At 40.5% G+C, this 17,893-nt stretch overlaps 1 protein-coding gene across 3 annotated transcripts in view; it reads right to left on the bottom strand.

The window, feature by feature from the left end:
* TRPA1 (transient receptor potential cation channel subfamily A member 1) overlaps window positions 7,081-17,893 on the bottom strand; it is a 65,113-nt gene continuing 54,300 nt past the window's right edge. For all 3 annotated transcript variants that reach the window (XM_021089237.1, XM_001926115.4, XM_021089238.1), the window contains 7 exons: window positions 16,830-16,999; window positions 14,328-14,457; window positions 13,730-13,912; window positions 12,615-12,683; window positions 10,694-10,807; window positions 8,823-8,923; window positions 7,081-7,914 (listed from right to left, as the gene is read on the bottom strand). In XM_021089237.1, coding sequence (XP_020944896.1) covers window positions 7,710-7,914; window positions 8,823-8,923; window positions 10,694-10,807; window positions 12,615-12,683; window positions 13,730-13,912; window positions 14,328-14,457; window positions 16,830-16,999 — 972 coding nt within the window. In that variant the 3' untranslated portion in view covers window positions 7,081-7,709. The remainder of the gene's footprint in view (window positions 7,915-8,822; window positions 8,924-10,693; window positions 10,808-12,614; window positions 12,684-13,729; window positions 13,913-14,327; window positions 14,458-16,829; window positions 17,000-17,893) is intronic.

Below are 17,893 nucleotides of genomic sequence, written 5' to 3'. Positions count from 1 at the left end.
CCCATATTCAGTAATGTCCTGTGAGTAGCTTGCAATTAATTGGCTCTGGTGAGAGTATTTACACCATGGAAACTGGCATATGCTATATAAACATCAGGGGCTGGCTGGCCAGCACACCCATTGATTATAAAGCACTTATTAATAAGTTCTGCATAAGTGTTAAGATTATTGTTCTAATTCAGTAGGTACTCCTACTCCCTTGTGGGTTTGAGGAGGTATTCTGCTAATTAGATAAATAATTTTGAGTTAAACTAACACTGACAGGATTCCTTTAGCAATTGATTACCTTCCGGGAATCCGTGCATACATTTGTGTTCTATCGATCTTAACCCTTAATTCACTTGAAACTGATTTTTGGGAGTTCCCATCGTGGCTCAGTGGAAGCAAACCTGACTAGTATCCATGAGGATGCAGGTTCGATCCCTGACTTCACTCAGTGGGTCAAAGATCCATTGTTGCTGTGAGGCATGATGTAGGTCACAGACGTGGTTGGACCTTAAAGACAGGGGTGCATGCTTGCAGTGCAGCACGTGATAACACCAGATCCTTAACCCACTGAGCCACCAGCCACATTTATTTACTTATTTAATTAATTTTAAGGCCCACAAGGCATATGGAAGTTCCCAGGCCAGGGATTGAATCTGAGCCACAGCTGCAACCTATGCCACAGTTTCAGCAATGCCAGATCCTTTAACCCACTGTGCCAGTCGGGGGATCGAACCCACACCTCCACAGCTACCCCAGCCACCGCAGTTGGAATCTTAACCCACTGCACAATAGCAGGAACTCCTTAGGTCTTTATTGTTTGAAAGGGGATTTTAATGTCAGAAATTGGCGGGAGAAAAAGTAGGCTGGGATCAAAAGAGGTTAACCTTGGGTCAGGTAGGGAGGTAATACCAAAAATATAATCAGATACTTAAGGGCTTCCTAAGCCCTCCTATGTTCAAAGACCCATCTCTCTGACCAGGTCCTCTTCTGGTCTGGGAACCTAATTTTGGCCTCTGTGCTACCCCAGCAGCTGCTACTCTCTGCTGGCTGCCATGGCCTGGTAGATACTTCTCTGCTGGTTCCTTGGCAACTATGTTTTAATAACCTTTGTGAGTCACACAATTCATACACGTAGAGCTGGGATTAAGCTAATGGAGGCGTGATAAGATTTTCCCACAATATTTCTACCAATGATTCATCACTACCAGTTATAGCTTGACACATTTTGATAGCTTACTTGAAACAAAAAGGTTAGTAACTCATGACCTCCTAATAGATCAAAACCTTTATCAGTGTAAAGCAATATTTTTTCTAATTTTACTGTTTTCCCTTGAGTTCTTTGTGTTAAGTTCATTTTGTTACTCCTGTTGCTTACATTTTTACATTTACCTTTGCTCATCTTTCTGTAATGCTAGTCTTCTCTAGTAATTCAATTTCTTAGCCCAGATGGACAGTATTGTGCCTTTTACTGATGTTTATGTTTATTGTCAGAATCAATAGGTTTTATTTTATTTATTATTGTTTATGACTTTGGATTTTGTGGGTCTTGATGTTTTTGTTTTTTAAAAAAGCTTTTTTATAGAATTGTTTTGTTTCTTTTCTCCTTTATTTTAGTGTATTGATAGGTATTTATTCTGTTTAAATTATGTTAGTGATTACTTAATTTTGAAAGAAATAATCTAATCTGAATTATCTGTATTTTTTGTTTTTTTAAGTTACAAGTGTCAGGTATGAAACAGTATCTTTAACTTTGATTAGAATAGAATTGACTCCTTGTTAAAATAATGAGTGACGTGGTATGTTTACTATCCTCTCTCGCCACTGTGAAATGTGAAGGGTTTGGCTTTTTTTATGGTTGCCAGAGCTGTCAGTGATCAATACAGAAGATTGTGCCTACAGCTCTTTAGCACGGGTTTGGTCTTTGAAGTGTACACAGTGGAAATTTACAAAGGGCTTAGTCTTTTTCCCATAAACCTCTGTGTCCTGTGTCATGTACATTCAGGCTACAGGGTTCCTGATCTCTTGCAACATTTGTTGACCAGTGAGAATTCATAGGTGTCCCTTGCTCCAAAGTTTGGGCTCAGGCATGGTCTGTTGAATGGAAGTTTTAAAATATCATAAAACAGCTATCCAGGGCCTGGTAGGACCTTAGGAACTATTATTTTCTTCCTGTTTTAGACCCATGTTTTATTGTTCTTGTCTTATCTAGTGGAATTGTCACACATGTCAAATGTGTGCCTCATTATGGTGAAAAATGAAACAAAAGGTGCTTTTTTCCCATTACTTTATATCCTGAAATAGCCAAAATATATACACATGGCACCAGAAAGACAGAGAGTTTGCCTCTTTCTGACTTGTTTTTAAAGTTCAGGGCAGACAGGCTAAATCCAGCTGGGAATTCGGTGGGTCACAGTGTCATTAGCCATGCAGAGTTGAAGCCCTTGTCTGAGGCTGACTCTTTAGAATATTTACATGGTGAGGTTAAGCTGGCAATGTATTTTTGTTTGTGTGGCCTTAAATTTGCTTCTTTGAAGGTTATGCTAGCTGCTAAATGACTAAGCGGTTATTTTGTTTTTATCAGTGATACATTCTTTGTTTAACTCAAAAGCCTCTGATGCTTCTCCTCTTAATAAAAAGTTTTAAGTTGAACACATAGCATTCTGTTATCTCAACACAAGAGCCCAAAGGTATAGAAAGTTTGCTATTTACCCATTTTATCTGTAGCATTTGAAATACATTACATAAATCTGATTTTACATTTCAAAAATTATCTTTAGTAGTAACTCAGTGTATCTATTAACGTGTAAATAGTCCTTAGAATGTCATTTTTCAAAATATGAAGGCATGCATATATATCCATGTGAGCTTTAATTCTGCAGCCAATTACTTTTTCTGATCCTCTGTCTGTATACATGTAATATTTTCTATGACAATGGTTTCTTAAAATATTTATTTAAAAGAAAATATTAACAATAAATGAAGATGTTTAAAGTTGTACTTACTTTTGCAAGTGCCATTTTAAATGGTGTAATCAATGTACCCTTACTGACATTTTCCCCACTTTTCTCTACTCCTCCTTTTCCATCAGGTAATGAATTGAATCTTAGGAAACATTTAACCCAACCAGAAAGACCTTCCCCCCCTTTTGGGGACCAAACTGGGAAAAAAAATCTGAAATATGATATAATGGCTGTATTTTTAAGATGGTTCATAAATCGTTCTTACATTTCTCAGCTTAGACATTAAGGAAAAATGCTTTAAATAAAAGGTTGTTCTTCCAGGTATTTATAAATGACTTGCTCTTCCATAATGGCCAGTATTTCTTGAGTGCTTATAATGAGAATATTGCCAATTCACTATTATGAGCATTTTACCTGCATTAACTCATGTGATCCTCAGCACAGCTCTCTGAGGTATGTTCTTTATCACCCTTTAACAGAGGTGAATAGCCAAACAAATCTTGCAGTGTATGCACTACAATAAAAACCTCGCATTTACAGAAGACTGATTAAATATGATAGCACTTTTCCTTATCTTTATTTTTGCCTCAGATTCAAGTTACTAAATCAACAGAGCACCACCTCTCCGCTAGTCAGAATAAGTCTGTTGGATTATTATTAGAAGAGATTATTATCCTACATGAAGTAAGTCAGAAAAAGACAAGTATCATTTGATATCATTTATATGTGGCATCTAAAAAAATTGTTTGGCTCTCCTTCAGGGTCACACACCTAAGTAGTTGGTTGACTTAGAAATGCCTCACGCGGCCTGACCGCATAGCCTGCATACTTTCTTTCACGATGTCTCTGGTGCCCCCTATCTTCCAACCTTTACAGGTACTTACCTGTAATGGTTACAAACCAAAAGTCCACTCAGTAATCTTTCAAGTGTCAAGTCCTTGAGGAAAAAAATCATCTTTTCTCAGGTTTTTATTTAAGAGACAGGATAGCTTCATGATAAGAACACAGCATCAGAAAGCAGATGGGTGAGTTCTCATCTCAGCAGTGTGACTCCTAGGGGTCGAACGGGAGCTGCAGCTGCCAGCCTATGCCAGCAGAGCAATGCAGGATCCAAGCCGTGTCTGCCACCTACACCTAGCTAACGGCAATGCCAGATCCTTAACCTAATGATGAAGGCCAGGGATCAGACCCGCATCCTCATGGATACTGGTCAGATTCATTACCACTGAGGCACAACAGGAACTCCTCAGCAGTGTGACTTTAAACAAGTTACTTGATCTAGAAGTGTCATGATTTCTTTCATAAAACAAGGATAGTGATAATAACAGTCCCTAACACATATGGTTGTTTTGAGAATCAAATGAGATAATGGAGCAGTGCCTGATGCAGAGTAAATACTTTATAAGCCCTTTCTGTTATTCTTATTTCAGCTACTCATATCCAAATGTCTAAAGTGGTTTAAAAATATATAATGATAGTGATTTATTCTTTTTTTTTAAATTGAAGTGTAGTTAATTTATAATGTGTCAGTTTCAGGTGTACAGCAAAGTGATTCAGTTATGTGTGTATACAGATGTATTCATGTGTACATGTGTACATATATATGTATTCAGTTTCAGATTCTTATCCATTACAGGTTATTAGAAGATATTGAATATAGTTCCCTGTGCCATGCAGTAGGTCCTTGTTGTTTATCTATTTTATACATAGTAGTGTACCTCTGTTAATCCCAAATTCCTAATGTATCCCCCCCCTTTCTCCTTTGGTAACTGTAAATTTTTTCCTATGTCTGTGAGTCTATTTCTGTTTTGTAAATAAGATCACTCATAATTTTTTTTAGATTCCACATATAAGTGACACCATATGATATTGGTCTTTCCCTGACTTACTTCCTTTAGCATAATAATCTCTAAGTCCATCCAACAGTGATTTATTCTGACTAGCAGGGAGATGGTGTTCTGCCGATGGTTAGTGATATGAATCTGAGGCAAAAATAAGGATAAGAAAAAGTGTTATCACATTTAATCAGTTTTCTCTAAAGGTGAGGTTTTTATAGTAATACATACATTTCAGGATTTGTTTTGCTAATGAGATCCAGAAAGTTCCTCAGCAAGAATCAGGCTGCCATTAGTAACTTCTAAGTAAATTTCATGGTATGAAACTGGTACAGTATGAAAACTGTAGTGTTGATAACCCCCTTAATCTCAGGTAAATCAGTTCTGCATGCCTGACATTGTCCAGCCCTACACCACCACAGGGTTATATGCTCTTATCATTTTAAGAGATGTGGAAATATCCAGTCACTCAACCAGGAGGAGTTAGGGTCAGTGTTAGGGTTCAAGTTGTCTTATTGCTAAGCACACTTTCCTTTGCCCACACTAACCCTAGTTAAAAACCATAAAATAAACAGGTCGAAGCAGTGAAAAAAGGAAGACAAGCGGTATTTGAGTATCTCTTCCACCAGTTAGAGGAAAATCATTCAACTCCCCTAGGACAAGGGTCAATAGAATAGGGACACTAAACTGCTTTTCTGAGGCAGGCTAAACCATTTTCTTGCAGTATCTTTCAGGCTTATAGTATGTATTATTTTTCCTGATTTTTTTATTATTGAATTTATGGATATATGTTCATTGAGCACCTGTTATTATCTACTACTCAAGGCCCTGTGCCAAAAGCTACACAGGATGAAAAAAAAAAGAAACAGAGTGGATTCCATGAGACTGCTGATGACAGTGGATCATGGACCTCAACAGTCTGCCCCCTAGTGGGAGAGAAAGTCATGGGCAGCAAAACAGGCAGAGGCAGCAGAGGAGATATGCAGAATCATCATTTCAGCTGATGCAGGAATCATCACTTTGGGCATTTGGAAAGACTTTAAGATGGAGGTGCCCTTAAACTGAGCTTGTGTCATTTTCAATTAGATCACACATATAAGTGATGTCATATTATATTTGTCCAACTTATGGTTACCATAGGGGAAACCATGTGGGGGAGGGGTGAACTAGGAGGATGGGAATAATGTCTACACACTATTGTAAAAAATAGGTAATTAACAAGAACCTACTGCATAGCACAGGAAAATCTATTCAATAGTTTGTAATAACATACATGGAAAAAGAATGGATACAAGTATATGTATAAGTGATTAACTTTGCTGTACCCCTGAAACTAATACATTGCCAGTCAACCATACTCCAATAAAATTAAAAAATAAAATAAAATTGAGCTTGAAAAGAGTTGAAGAAAGGACATCATGGGTGGAAGAGAGATAGTAAGAGGTGAGGAGATGGGAAACCATGAAGGGTTTTGATGGAATTGTGACCTTTTGATTTGGATGAAGTGTGGAATACTGGGACATAAGACTGAATTAGATTGAGGAGATATGTTAATAGATTAGGTTGATTCTTAAGGAAAAGTCTTTAAAGCTTTTTAGCATGGATATGATGGCTTAGAGCTGTACTTTAAGAAGAGTAATCAACGGGATATGTCCATATCAAGTCTCTCAAGCCTGAGAGAATAGCGGTGGTCCTATTGATAGAAAAGACGAAATCAGGAGGAACTGGTTTCCCCATTCATATTTGTATGTTTTTAATTTAAAGAACTATGGAAATATAGAACTGGACTTTGGGAGAAGGGGCAGATGATACATCAATTTGTCAGATACAAACCTAAGTGAAGTTGTGCTACGATGATTGCAAAGGAGTGTGCAAGGTAAGAGATCAAGATCTCAGAGGAATGAACATCTAGTTCACAGGCAGGAGGGAGAAGCCAGAGGAGAAGCAGAGGAAAAGCACAGGGGGAGCCATCAGAAAAAGAATGGAAGAAGCTGGAGAATGCAGTGTTTGGGGGTAAAAGGAGGAGAGAATTTCAGAGAGTGAAGGATGACATCAAATTGTAAACCTTTGAAAGCAGGTGCAATAACCTATTTATTTCAGTACTCCCCACCTAGGTGTGGTACAGTGTGTCACACACATTCTTGGCATTTAATAAACATTCAGTGAAGCTCTGTATGGCCACAAGATGCACAAAGTTTGAGGAGCATGGGGACTGTGAAGGGACCATATATAATGGAGGCATTTTTGCAAATCTCAAAATGCTAATGTAATAAAATAATAACAGGCTTACACAGTAATCATGGAGGTGACTATATAGATTTTATTAATTATCATCATTGGGAGACCAAAAAATATGGAAATAACAGATACCACATATAGTAAAATTTATGCATAACATAAAATCTATTCATTTGGGTCTCAACTCAGAGTGACAATCAGCTGTGTTAGGAGCAGCAAGCAGGTGGGGGATGGACTCTGCTAGGAACAGAGCCCACAGGGTTCCAGACACAGAGTCTTCTAACACAAAAAGTAGATCACAGGATAGGACCTAGTACAATATTTGATTTTCTAATGCTTTCTCTATAGTATAATTATTAAGCAGGAATCCAATATTGACATTTGTATTCTAGCTTAATTATTACATGAATTACTCCTTATCACTGCAAATATATGTTCTAGCAAATTGGTTTTCTACCCATTCAAATAAGGCAAGGTAAAGTCCAACCTGAATTTATTAGCAATGCTATTCCCTGTACAGAGTGACTGGCAGAAAATATGGAGAGAGACAGAAAGAGAGTCTACTTATGTAGAATGTAGGAACCATGCAAATTTCTGCTTTTCCTCACTCTTTCCCAGTTGGAATTTAGACCCTGTAAAACACACAACCCTCCATAGGGAGCTCTGTTGCAGGCTTGGAAAACTCATGCTAAGGGGAGTGTGTTTTTGCCTTTACTGCTCTCAATACAGAATTCCATTTGCTATTCCTTTGTTCTAACTGTTGTTTCTTAAACCTGTCTTGAAAAGAACTCTGGTAATCTTCATCCTCTGTCTCAGAGATGATTTCCATCTTCTGAATGATGAGTTTAATAAGGTCATGCTGCTTTTCCAGAAGAGAACTGAGATCCTTCAGCCTAAAAGGACATATATTTTGTCAGTTTATTTTCAATTATCCTTTCAGCCCCTGAGTGAGAAGCCTACATACTCCAAGTGTTCTATAGTGTTTTTTCTTTTTCTTTTTCTTTTTTTTCTTTTGGCCTTACATACAGCATGCAGAGTTCGCAGGCCAGGGATTGAATCTGCACCATAGCAGTGACCTGAGCCATAGCAGTGATGATGGCAAATCCTTAACCCTCTGAGCCACCAGGGAACTCCTTTTTTTTTTTTTTCCTTTTTACAGGAATACCTGTGGCATATAGAAGTTCCCCAGGCCAGGGGTCAAATCAGAACTGTACCAACACTGGATCCAAGTGGCATTTGCCACCTACACTGCAACTTGCTGTAACGCTGGATACTTAACCCACTGAGCAAGGCCAGGGATTGAACCTGTATCCTCATGGGCACTATATGTCAGATGCTTAACCTGCTGAGCCACAACAGGAACTCCTGATCTCATTTGAAAGATTAAAACACTGTTGCACAGAAAGGTTAAATGGCTTTCCCAGGGTCATGCACTCAAGAAACAGTTGAATAGGTCTTTGAATGCAGGTAAACTAACCCTAAAGCACTCATGCTTGACCACTCTACACTACATAGCTTCTCCAGGGATCCTCAAAGCTTTCCAAGCTTTGATGAATTCAAACAGCTGATGAAGAATGCAGTTCAGGATACTGATCAGCGAATTGATTTGTCAATAGCGGCAAATCAATTGTTGGGTCAAAAGAGTATCTCATGATTCTCAGATACTATCAACATGAGTCAATTAAAGCATGACTTAATATATGAGATAGATAAAGACAAATATACAATATAAACTTCCAATAGGCATTATTTTTAAAGAGTTTTAAGTTTCTTAAATACAGATAAAAGGAAAAATACATACCGGTATTTTTGCTTCATTATTTCTGTTTCCAAAGATGTATCAACATTTGGTATTTCTTGTCTTGTCTCTTGGGGGCAAAAGATATAGTGAAGTACACCACGCTATGGGATAAAAGATGAATAGTTATGGAAGTAAGACTCAATTCAGGAACTATTCCTCGAACATGTGCCATGATTCAGCTCCTGAGACAGACATGCTAACGCAGATATTCAAAGACACAGCCATGGCCCTCAAGGAGCTCACAGTCTCTTGAGAGAAAGAGACATATGTAAAGAGCTATAAAACAAAGTCACAGGAGTTCCCGTCGTGGCTCAGTGGTTAATGAACCTGACTATTATCCATGAGGATGCAGGTTCGATCCCTGGCTTTGCTCAGTGGGTTAAGGATCTGGCGTTGCCATGAGCTGTAGTAGGTTGCAGATGCAGCTCAGATCCCACATTGCTATGGCTATAGCATAGGCTGGCAGCTACAGCTCAGATTCAACCCCAGCCTGGGAACCTCCATATGCCTCAGGTGCGGCCCTAAAAAGTTGAAAAAAAGTCACATGTGTTATAATAGAGGAAAGAAGTACAGGATGCATAAATAATACAGAAGAAGGAGTAAACTGGAGTGGAGGTTGTTTAGGAAAAGGTATAACCAAACCATTTTATATTTTCTTATGAAAAATGTCCATCATAAGTGGTGGAATTCTATACAGGATTAGTTATTTCTCTCAAACTGCTCTGTAGATTATCCAGCACAACTGAATTTCACGTGGGGAAATTTCTGAGATGTTATTTTAATATATAATGTTTGAAACTTAGTGATTTTTAAACTATCAGTGGACTGGAGTGGGGCAGGGGCAGGTGTGAAATGACGAGGAATGGGGTAATTCTAGACATCCAGGCGAGAGAAGACGGCCTCTTGCACAGGCCACCCAAAGAAGTCAAATGGACCAAATGTGGGCTTGACTGGGTGTCGGGGATGAGGGAAGGGAAAGGAGACGGCCAGAGTGACATCTTGCACAGGCAAATGAACGCTGTTGACATTCATTGAAATAAAGTCTGGAGAAGGATGGAGCTTTCACTCTGTCCCTGTAGGGGTCAGGAGGAAGGGAAACGAGGGAGTAGTGAAGATCCTGAGAGTCCTTTGCTTGAGTCTGCTCTGAAGCTGTGGAAGTTGAGGAACCTTGAGACATACCAGGGACAAGGTCAAGTAGACATTTGAACACAGGGGCCTGGAACTCAATGAGCATTAGGCTAAAGGGCCAAATCACCGAGCTTTCTCTGTTCGGTAGTGATACTGCAACTGTGGAGGTGCGTGACATCAGAGAGGGAGATAGTGTAGAATAGAATAAAGCCTAGGCTGATACTTAGACTGACCTTATCATTGTCTGGCTACACCATAGGAAACAGACCTACGAGGAACTCAGGATGCTCATAGAGATAGGAGGGAGCCCAGGTGTGGTTAGAATTGGCATCTAGTACTTCTGACTCTTGCTATAGTCCCTGTTCCATTATAATGCAATGGCTTTGCTCAGTCTTTGGCACTTTGTATGTTCTCTATAATGTACATTTCCTGCGTGTGTACCTGTATATACATACATGTTTGTTCTACACATGTGCCCACAACTTGCACATTTATGTAAGTGACATATGACTAGGAAAAATAAGTGAAGCCTAACTATGATGATAAGAAAAGGTACTTAAAGGGCATGTCTGGTCCCCCCACCCATCTGCTCTCACATGCTATGGCTTAACTCAGATGCTATGGCTGAGCATTTAGAAGATGGGAACAAATACCTGTAAACAGGCACCCTTAGGGATAACACGGCGAGCAAATGTCGAGCACTCTCTTATTACTTACGTTGATATTTTGTCACATGTACTTACTAATAGCCCTCCACTATATCTGGGTCTGTTGGGATACACGGTGATGGATTTCTGATCGACCTTGTGTAGGAACCAGAGTGGCAGCTTCTTCTCCAAGCTGGTATGAAGTTCCACCTGAAATGCATTCGGAGGTTTATTGCAAGGCATCTTTAATAAGCACCTGGAATCCGAACGCTGCCCAGAAGCAGTGTTAGCACAGCACGCCGAAGACTGCCTCTGTGTCCTGGTTTGCACACAGGGAGCCGGGCTGGCCCAGCTTCCTTCACCCAGGGCTCGCAGCCGCCTGCCTCTACCTCTCAGCTCATCCACCCACAAGACAGGGGCAGCGGGCGCCCTCAGTGAGGAGGAAGCTGTTTAAAGAAGGAGTTCAGTTTAAGTCAGCAGAAGTTCACTGTTGAGGGACGGTGCCTGACACTGGGCGTGTCAAGACAATTAATCCGCAGCCAGGGGAGGCCACACGACAAAGAGAGCACCGCCGGGAGGTGCGGATGGTGGGAGGGGCAACTTCCACAGGACAGAGGGAGCGGGGCTTAATTGAAGGAACACAATGGAAGCAGGAAAGTAGAATCTCAGCACATCGAAGAGGACTTCTGAGACCTTCCACACTGTGCAAAAAGACTTGGCCGTGACATATTTTGAGGATAATTTCTATTTTCAGAGATACAGTCTTTTATCTTGCTTATTTTTTTTTTTTCTTTTTTAGGGCCGCAGCTGTGGCATCTGGAAGTTCCCAGGCTAGGGTCGAATTGGGGCTGTAGCTGCCAGCCTACACCACAGCCACAGCAAGGCCAGATCCAAGCCGCATCTGTGACCTACTCCACTGCTCATGGCAACGCCGGGCCCTTAACCCACTGAGTGAGGCCAGGGATCTGAACCCACATTCTCATGGATACTAGTCAGGTTTGTTTACACTGATCCACATCAGGAACCTCTTTTGCTTAATGTTTTTATGTTGACTTTAATTTAATGCTCCTACTTCCTATTTTCAACTATTTTTTTGGTTTTCATTTGCCAAATTTATCTTTGATTTTTTTTTTGGTGGGGGAGCCCTTTGTGTCTGTTGTTGAGCTGCATTTAATCTAGTGACCACATAAATGAGATTCTGTTTTCTAATCTAAGATCATATGCTTTTTAATGTATGGGTATCTCAGTGGTTGATGTTAATAAATGATGTGAAAGTAAGAACCTCCCTGACCACACAATTTAAAACTGTAGCCCTCCCCGCTTCCCACACAACATACACCCGGTCCTGCTTCCCTGTTTTTTTACATCACTTCCTGCGACTTCACCTACCCTGTATTAGTCCCAGTTTCAAGAAAACTGTGTCCTCTTATGTCTTATTAACACCAATTAGGAGGTCCCACTGTGGCACAGTAGGTTAAGGGGCCGATGTTGTCTCTGTGGTGACGCCGTTCTATCTGCAGCCTGGCCCAGTAGGTTAAAGGATCCCGCATTGCCATAAGCTGTGGTGTAGGTCACAGATGCGGCTTGGATCCTGCATTGCTATGGCTGTGGTGTAGGCCAGCAGCTGCAGCTCCGATTCAGCCCCTAGCCTGGGAACTTCCATATGCCACATCTGTGGCCCTAAAAAGAAAAAAAAAAAAAAAAAAACAACAACCAACAAAGACCTATAGCACAGGGAACTATATTTTGTAATAACCAGAAGGAAAAAAAATCTAAAAAAGAATATATACATATATACACATACATATATATATATATATATATATATATATATATATATAACTGAAGCTCTTTGCTGTACACCTAAAATTAACATTAACACTGTAAGTCAACTCTAATAATAATAATAATAAATAAATATATATGGATATGTTCTCAGAAATCAGCAACGCTTATTATACGTGATTAATTAGGATGGTGCTAGTCGCCATAAGTTATAATTAAATATAACATTTACCTGCATGGCAATCCTCTTCAACAGCGCATGCTTCTGAACCTCAGCAATGTCACCAACTGCCAAACCAATCTGAAGGACAGCACAGAAGTGAATCACTACCAATTTAATGGCTCCCCTGAACATGCCCTTGTAGTCTTTCTGGCTACAGTGCTCCCACTAGCAGTGGCCACTAGCAGCAGCTTCAAAACACTTATGGCAAACAGCAAAGCTTGTATAACTTTGCAACAGTGGTGGTCACATCAGTGGGTCCAATAATTGTGTTATCGTGAAAAGTGAAGACACAAATGAATCTGCTATTCATTTTAATTTAAAAATCCATTATTTTTGGAGAGGACATTGTGGATGTGATATCAAATGCAATTGGTGCAGCCATGCAACCTTGCAAACTTCGGGAGTTTAGTACCTAAGGTCAACAAAAGTGACTCGACAACATGGAAAGACTAAAACAGTAAACCGAGGGAATGGAAGGAATCTGTATCTTCCATGTGTTTGGGAGGGAAAAGCATACGTTTAAGGGTAGGTGAAGCTGAGGGCATATTTATTTGTTTACTACTTAACTTCGTGACGAGTAATCATGTCAGGACTGGGTATCGGTCTGTTTAGTTCACCACTGTTGTATCTGGATCAGTGTCTGGTATATAGCAGGTTCTTTTTTCTTTCTTTCTTTCTTTTTAGGGCTGCACTTGCAGCATATGGAAATTCCCAGGCTAGGGGTCGCATCGGAGCTGCAGCTGCTGGCCTACATCACAGACACAGCAACACAGGATCCCAGCTGCAATCTACAACCCATGCTGCACCTTTTGGCAACACGGGATCCTTAGAGGCCAGGGAACCAACCCGCATCCTCTTGGATACCACTGGGTTCTTAACCTGCTGAGCCACAACAGGAACTCCTAGTAGGTTCTTTTTAAGTTTTGCCCAGTGAATGCATCTTTGTGTCCCCTGACCTCACACGGCCTGGCACACCCCCAGGACCAAATGAATGGTGAGTGAATGAGTATAGTTATGGGAGTCCTCTTTCCTTCAGGAAGGGAGATCAGCAGGCTACAAATCATTGTTGTCACTGAATACCCCAAGCGATCAACCAACAGCACATACAAGGATAAATCACTTACGAGTAAATTCATGAGGACAATGGGGACGAACATGGTGAACGTAATAAGTAGGGCAAAGGACAGAAATGGATACGCCAATTCATTCCTCAGAAATGGGTCTAGGAAGGCGTCGTGATAATTGATATCTCCTAACATCATACTGAAAGTCTGCATTATAGACAGCAACGGCGAGCTGAAAGCATCCTGAGAAAAGTCAGCAAGGTGAGAATGAGATGCAAAACGTATGTAATGAGTGAATGTTGCCTGGAGAGCGAAATGAGAAAAATCACATTTAAAAAATACTTTTTTTAATGTCATAAGACTATAGCTCCCGAAATACAGTCATAAGCACTACTGATAAACTGGTGGTAAGGTCATCAAAAAGATCTTTTTCTGCAAACATAACAAATCATCATGCACTAGATGGAAACTTTTTGACAGAAAAAGTCATTTAATAAGACTGTACTTTTTCCTGTAATAAAAATCACGTGAATGCTCTTGTATCAGCTATAAATACTTGAATATTGTAATGAATTTTCTATACCATGGAGATTTAAGTATAAACATGCATTCTCAATATTCAGAGCAACAAAATCAACAGCTCACGCAAATACCTCACCTGTATGCTCAGGAGGACATAAAAGCTGAGTCCAAAAGCCACAAGAAGGAAGACAAACACGACTGTCGATTTCAACAGAGTTTTCATGATCACCTCCAACATCACGATAAAAATGCCACAATTTTCAAATCTAGGAACATTTATAGAATTACAGTCTTTATTTACTTTTCTAGTCAAATTGCATTTCACTCAGGGTCAGTATGTACCAGGTACCAGGTACTAAGTTTCCCAGATAAGGTTGCTGAGGCCAGTAACTTTCAAAGGAAGACAGGAGAATTCCTGAAGAGTCAAGTCTTTATTTTCAAACCATTCCTCCATTTTTTTCCCCCTTCTTACTAACGCTTACTTTTTTTTTCTTTCTTTCTTTTTTTTTTCCCTGAATCTGGAACATATGGGAGTTCCTGGGGCCTGTGATAAAATCCAAGCCTTAGCTGCAACCTATGTCACAGCTGTGGCAATGCAGGATCCTAAACCCACTGTGCTGGGCCAGGGATCGAACTCATGCCTCTGCAGCTACCTGAGCCTTGGCAGAGACAATGCTGGATCCTCAACCCATTGTGCCACAGTGGGAAATCCTAATGTTTATCTTTAGTTGTTTCATCACTTTTGGAGAAAAATCACAGCTTCCCCAGGTCAAAGATAATGCTCCCAAACGCTTGATGAAGGAGAGTAGAGAGGAGTCCTGTGCTGCATCCAGTGGAAATGGGGTCACTGAGCTCATGTCCCCAAAGGTGGTGTGACTTGCATTCCCCATCCCACTGTTTCCTGAGGTGTCCCTTTTCTCCACCAGCAACAGACACAAAGAAACGTTTGGGTACGTCACAGGCATGTCACCTGCCACTAACATGTACTTTTCATTGGCAAGGATAGCTTGTTAAAAAGGGGAGTCACAAGATTTTAAAGCTGAAAAGGCCTTTCAAGTTCTCAGAAACTCAGTTCCCAGAGATGGCTTAGTAACTCCCTAATGTCACTGATAATGATGAGGCTGAGGGAGTGGCAGTGCCTGAACCTGTCTTGAAGCCTCCTGTCCTCCAGGTCACTGCTGCTCCCTCCATCCCCTGTCTTTCCTGAGGGCTGGGCGCATCCCCACAGTGACGCTCACAATGTGACAATGCAGCCAGCCCCTGTGGTAGGAAAAGCGTGGTCCCAGGGGATGGAAAGATTTTGGTAAAATATGCCTCCATCCTGACTTACTAGCCAAGCTCTTCAGCCAGTTCCTAAACTCAGTGTTTCAGTTTCTTTTAAACAGAGCGAGTAATAACATTTACCCTGGATATTGTAAAGATGATGTGAAATAACTTTTTTTTTTATGCCACATCTACAGTGACACTGGATCTGAGCTGCATCCTGAATCTATGCTGCAGTTTGCGGCAACCCCAGATCCCCATTGGGTGAGGCCAGCAATCGAACCCAAATTCTCATGGATGCTAGTTGGGTTCTTAACCTGCTGAGCCACAATGGGAACTCACTGAAATAACATATTTAACGCACTTCAATGATTGTGGGAGATAGCGGCTTAGCCCCCCCTCCCCATACTCCAGAATTCAATCTGTTGGGCTTACTTCTTTTTTTTTCTTCTTTTTAGCTGCACTAATGGCCTCTTACTTCTTCTCTTATATCATTATTATACCCCGTGCCTATCACTTCCTTTTGATGCTTTAATGTGAAGTAAATGCCTACCAAACTACCGAGTAAAACCCAGGTAGCCAATAATTTTATTCCTATTTGCTCCCCACATTTAATCTAGATTTGTCTAGACCGGTGGTTCTTGATCCAGGGTGATTTTTCAGCCCAGAGGATATTTGGAAACATGTGTGAAGACATTGTTTTTGTTGTCACATCATAGAGAGGGGATTGCTACTGGTGTCTAGTAGGTACCGCTGGCCACTGCTAAACATCTGACCATGTGCAGGTTAGCCCCGGCTCCAAATTTCAACAGTGCCAAGGTTGAGAAATCCTGGTCTACACTCTGAACTCCAAATCTCCCTCCCCTTTTTCTTAATAATATATAAACGATACCTTCACAGTCTCAAATAATTGAAAAAAAATTAAGCCAGTTAGTTATACGAGTTCCTGTTAGGGTGCAGTGGAAATGAATCTGACTAGTATCCATGAGGCCACAGGTTTCATCCCTGGCCTCAATCAGTGGATTAAGGATCTGGTGTTGCTGTGAGCTGTGGTGTAGGTTACACACAGCTCAGATCCTGCATTGCTGTGGCTGTGGTGTAGGCCAGCAGCTCCAGCTCCAGTTTGACCCCTAGCCTGGGAACTTCCATATGTCACATCTGTGGCCCTAAAAAGAAAAAGAAAGAAAGAAAGAAAGAAAGAAAGAAAGAAAGAAAGAAAGAAAGAAAGAAAGAAAGAAAGAAAGAAAGAAAGAAAAGAAAGAAAGAAAAGAAAGAAAGAAAGAAAGCCAGCTATAAATTTATGGTAATTAGAGTAATTCTTGTTTTGATATGAAGCATGTCGAAAGGAGGAAGAAATCACTCAAGCTGGTTTTACCTCTGAAGATACAACAAGAAGTTCATCCAATAGAGGTATATAGCAATCGCTCCACACTGCCACTGCACATAAGCTGGTATGCTGATGAACAAGGGTGACACAAAAATGATGCTTGTTGTGTAGATAATCCATTCAAGTGCATTGCTATTATCAAAAAAGTAATTCCTTTTCTAGGGTTGAAAAGAATGAAGAGTTAGCACATGTAGAGACTGAGACCTGGCATCTTATGGATAGTTTTACATATATGTAACCAGTAACATTTTTCCAGCATTGCAGTTGGCGAGAAGCTTAAGACCAAGGAGCCAGATCCTGCCATCCTGGACCGAACTCAGAGCCATGGGTACAGATCAGTGTTAGAGGTGCCCCAGCCTCTCCTACAGACCTGGCATTTTTGGGAGCCCAAGGAAATGGTACAAGCTTTTGGGCTTTCCTCCAAAGTCCACTCCATCTTAAGGAAACTCCTGGGAGGCTGCAAATCGGTTTAGTAATTCCTTACTGACTGTAAAAGGACAGGCAGGTGGATTTCTCAGGACGCAAATGAACTAAACCTGCTTCTAAGGAAGTTTGGGACCGGTGCTGACATTTAATTACCATAGAGATTTGGCGTCATTTCCTATTCTTAAATAATTTCATGTTTTGGACATCACATTTCCTGCAGGCCATTTAAATATCAATAAGAAACTACAAAGATCAAAACTGATGGAGAAATCATGTAACCCACACCCAGCGCAGTGAGTTAAAGACCTGGTGTGGTTGGTGCAGCTGTGGTGTAGGTCAAAGCTGTGGCTCGGATTTGATCCTTGGCGTGGGAACTTCTATATGACACAGTGCAGCCAAAAAATAAAAATAATGACAAGAGAGATTAAATAATATACCCTAAATCATTTCATACTCTCAGAATTGTGACAACTTACTGAAAGTATACATATATAAGTACTACAGTGCATAATATCAGACAAATAGGAATTCCTGCCATGAATCTAGGAACCATGAGGTTGCAGGTTCGATCCCTGGCCTTGCTCAGTGGATTAAATATCCAGCATTGCTGTGGCTGTGGTGTAGGG

This window comes from Sus scrofa, chromosome 4 (assembly GCF_000003025.6).
Source record: "Sus scrofa isolate TJ Tabasco breed Duroc chromosome 4, Sscrofa11.1, whole genome shotgun sequence".
NCBI lineage: Eukaryota > Metazoa > Chordata > Mammalia > Artiodactyla > Suidae > Sus > Sus scrofa.
Note: the sequence above shows the minus strand (reverse complement) of the source record. Positions and strands in the feature narration are given on the sequence as shown.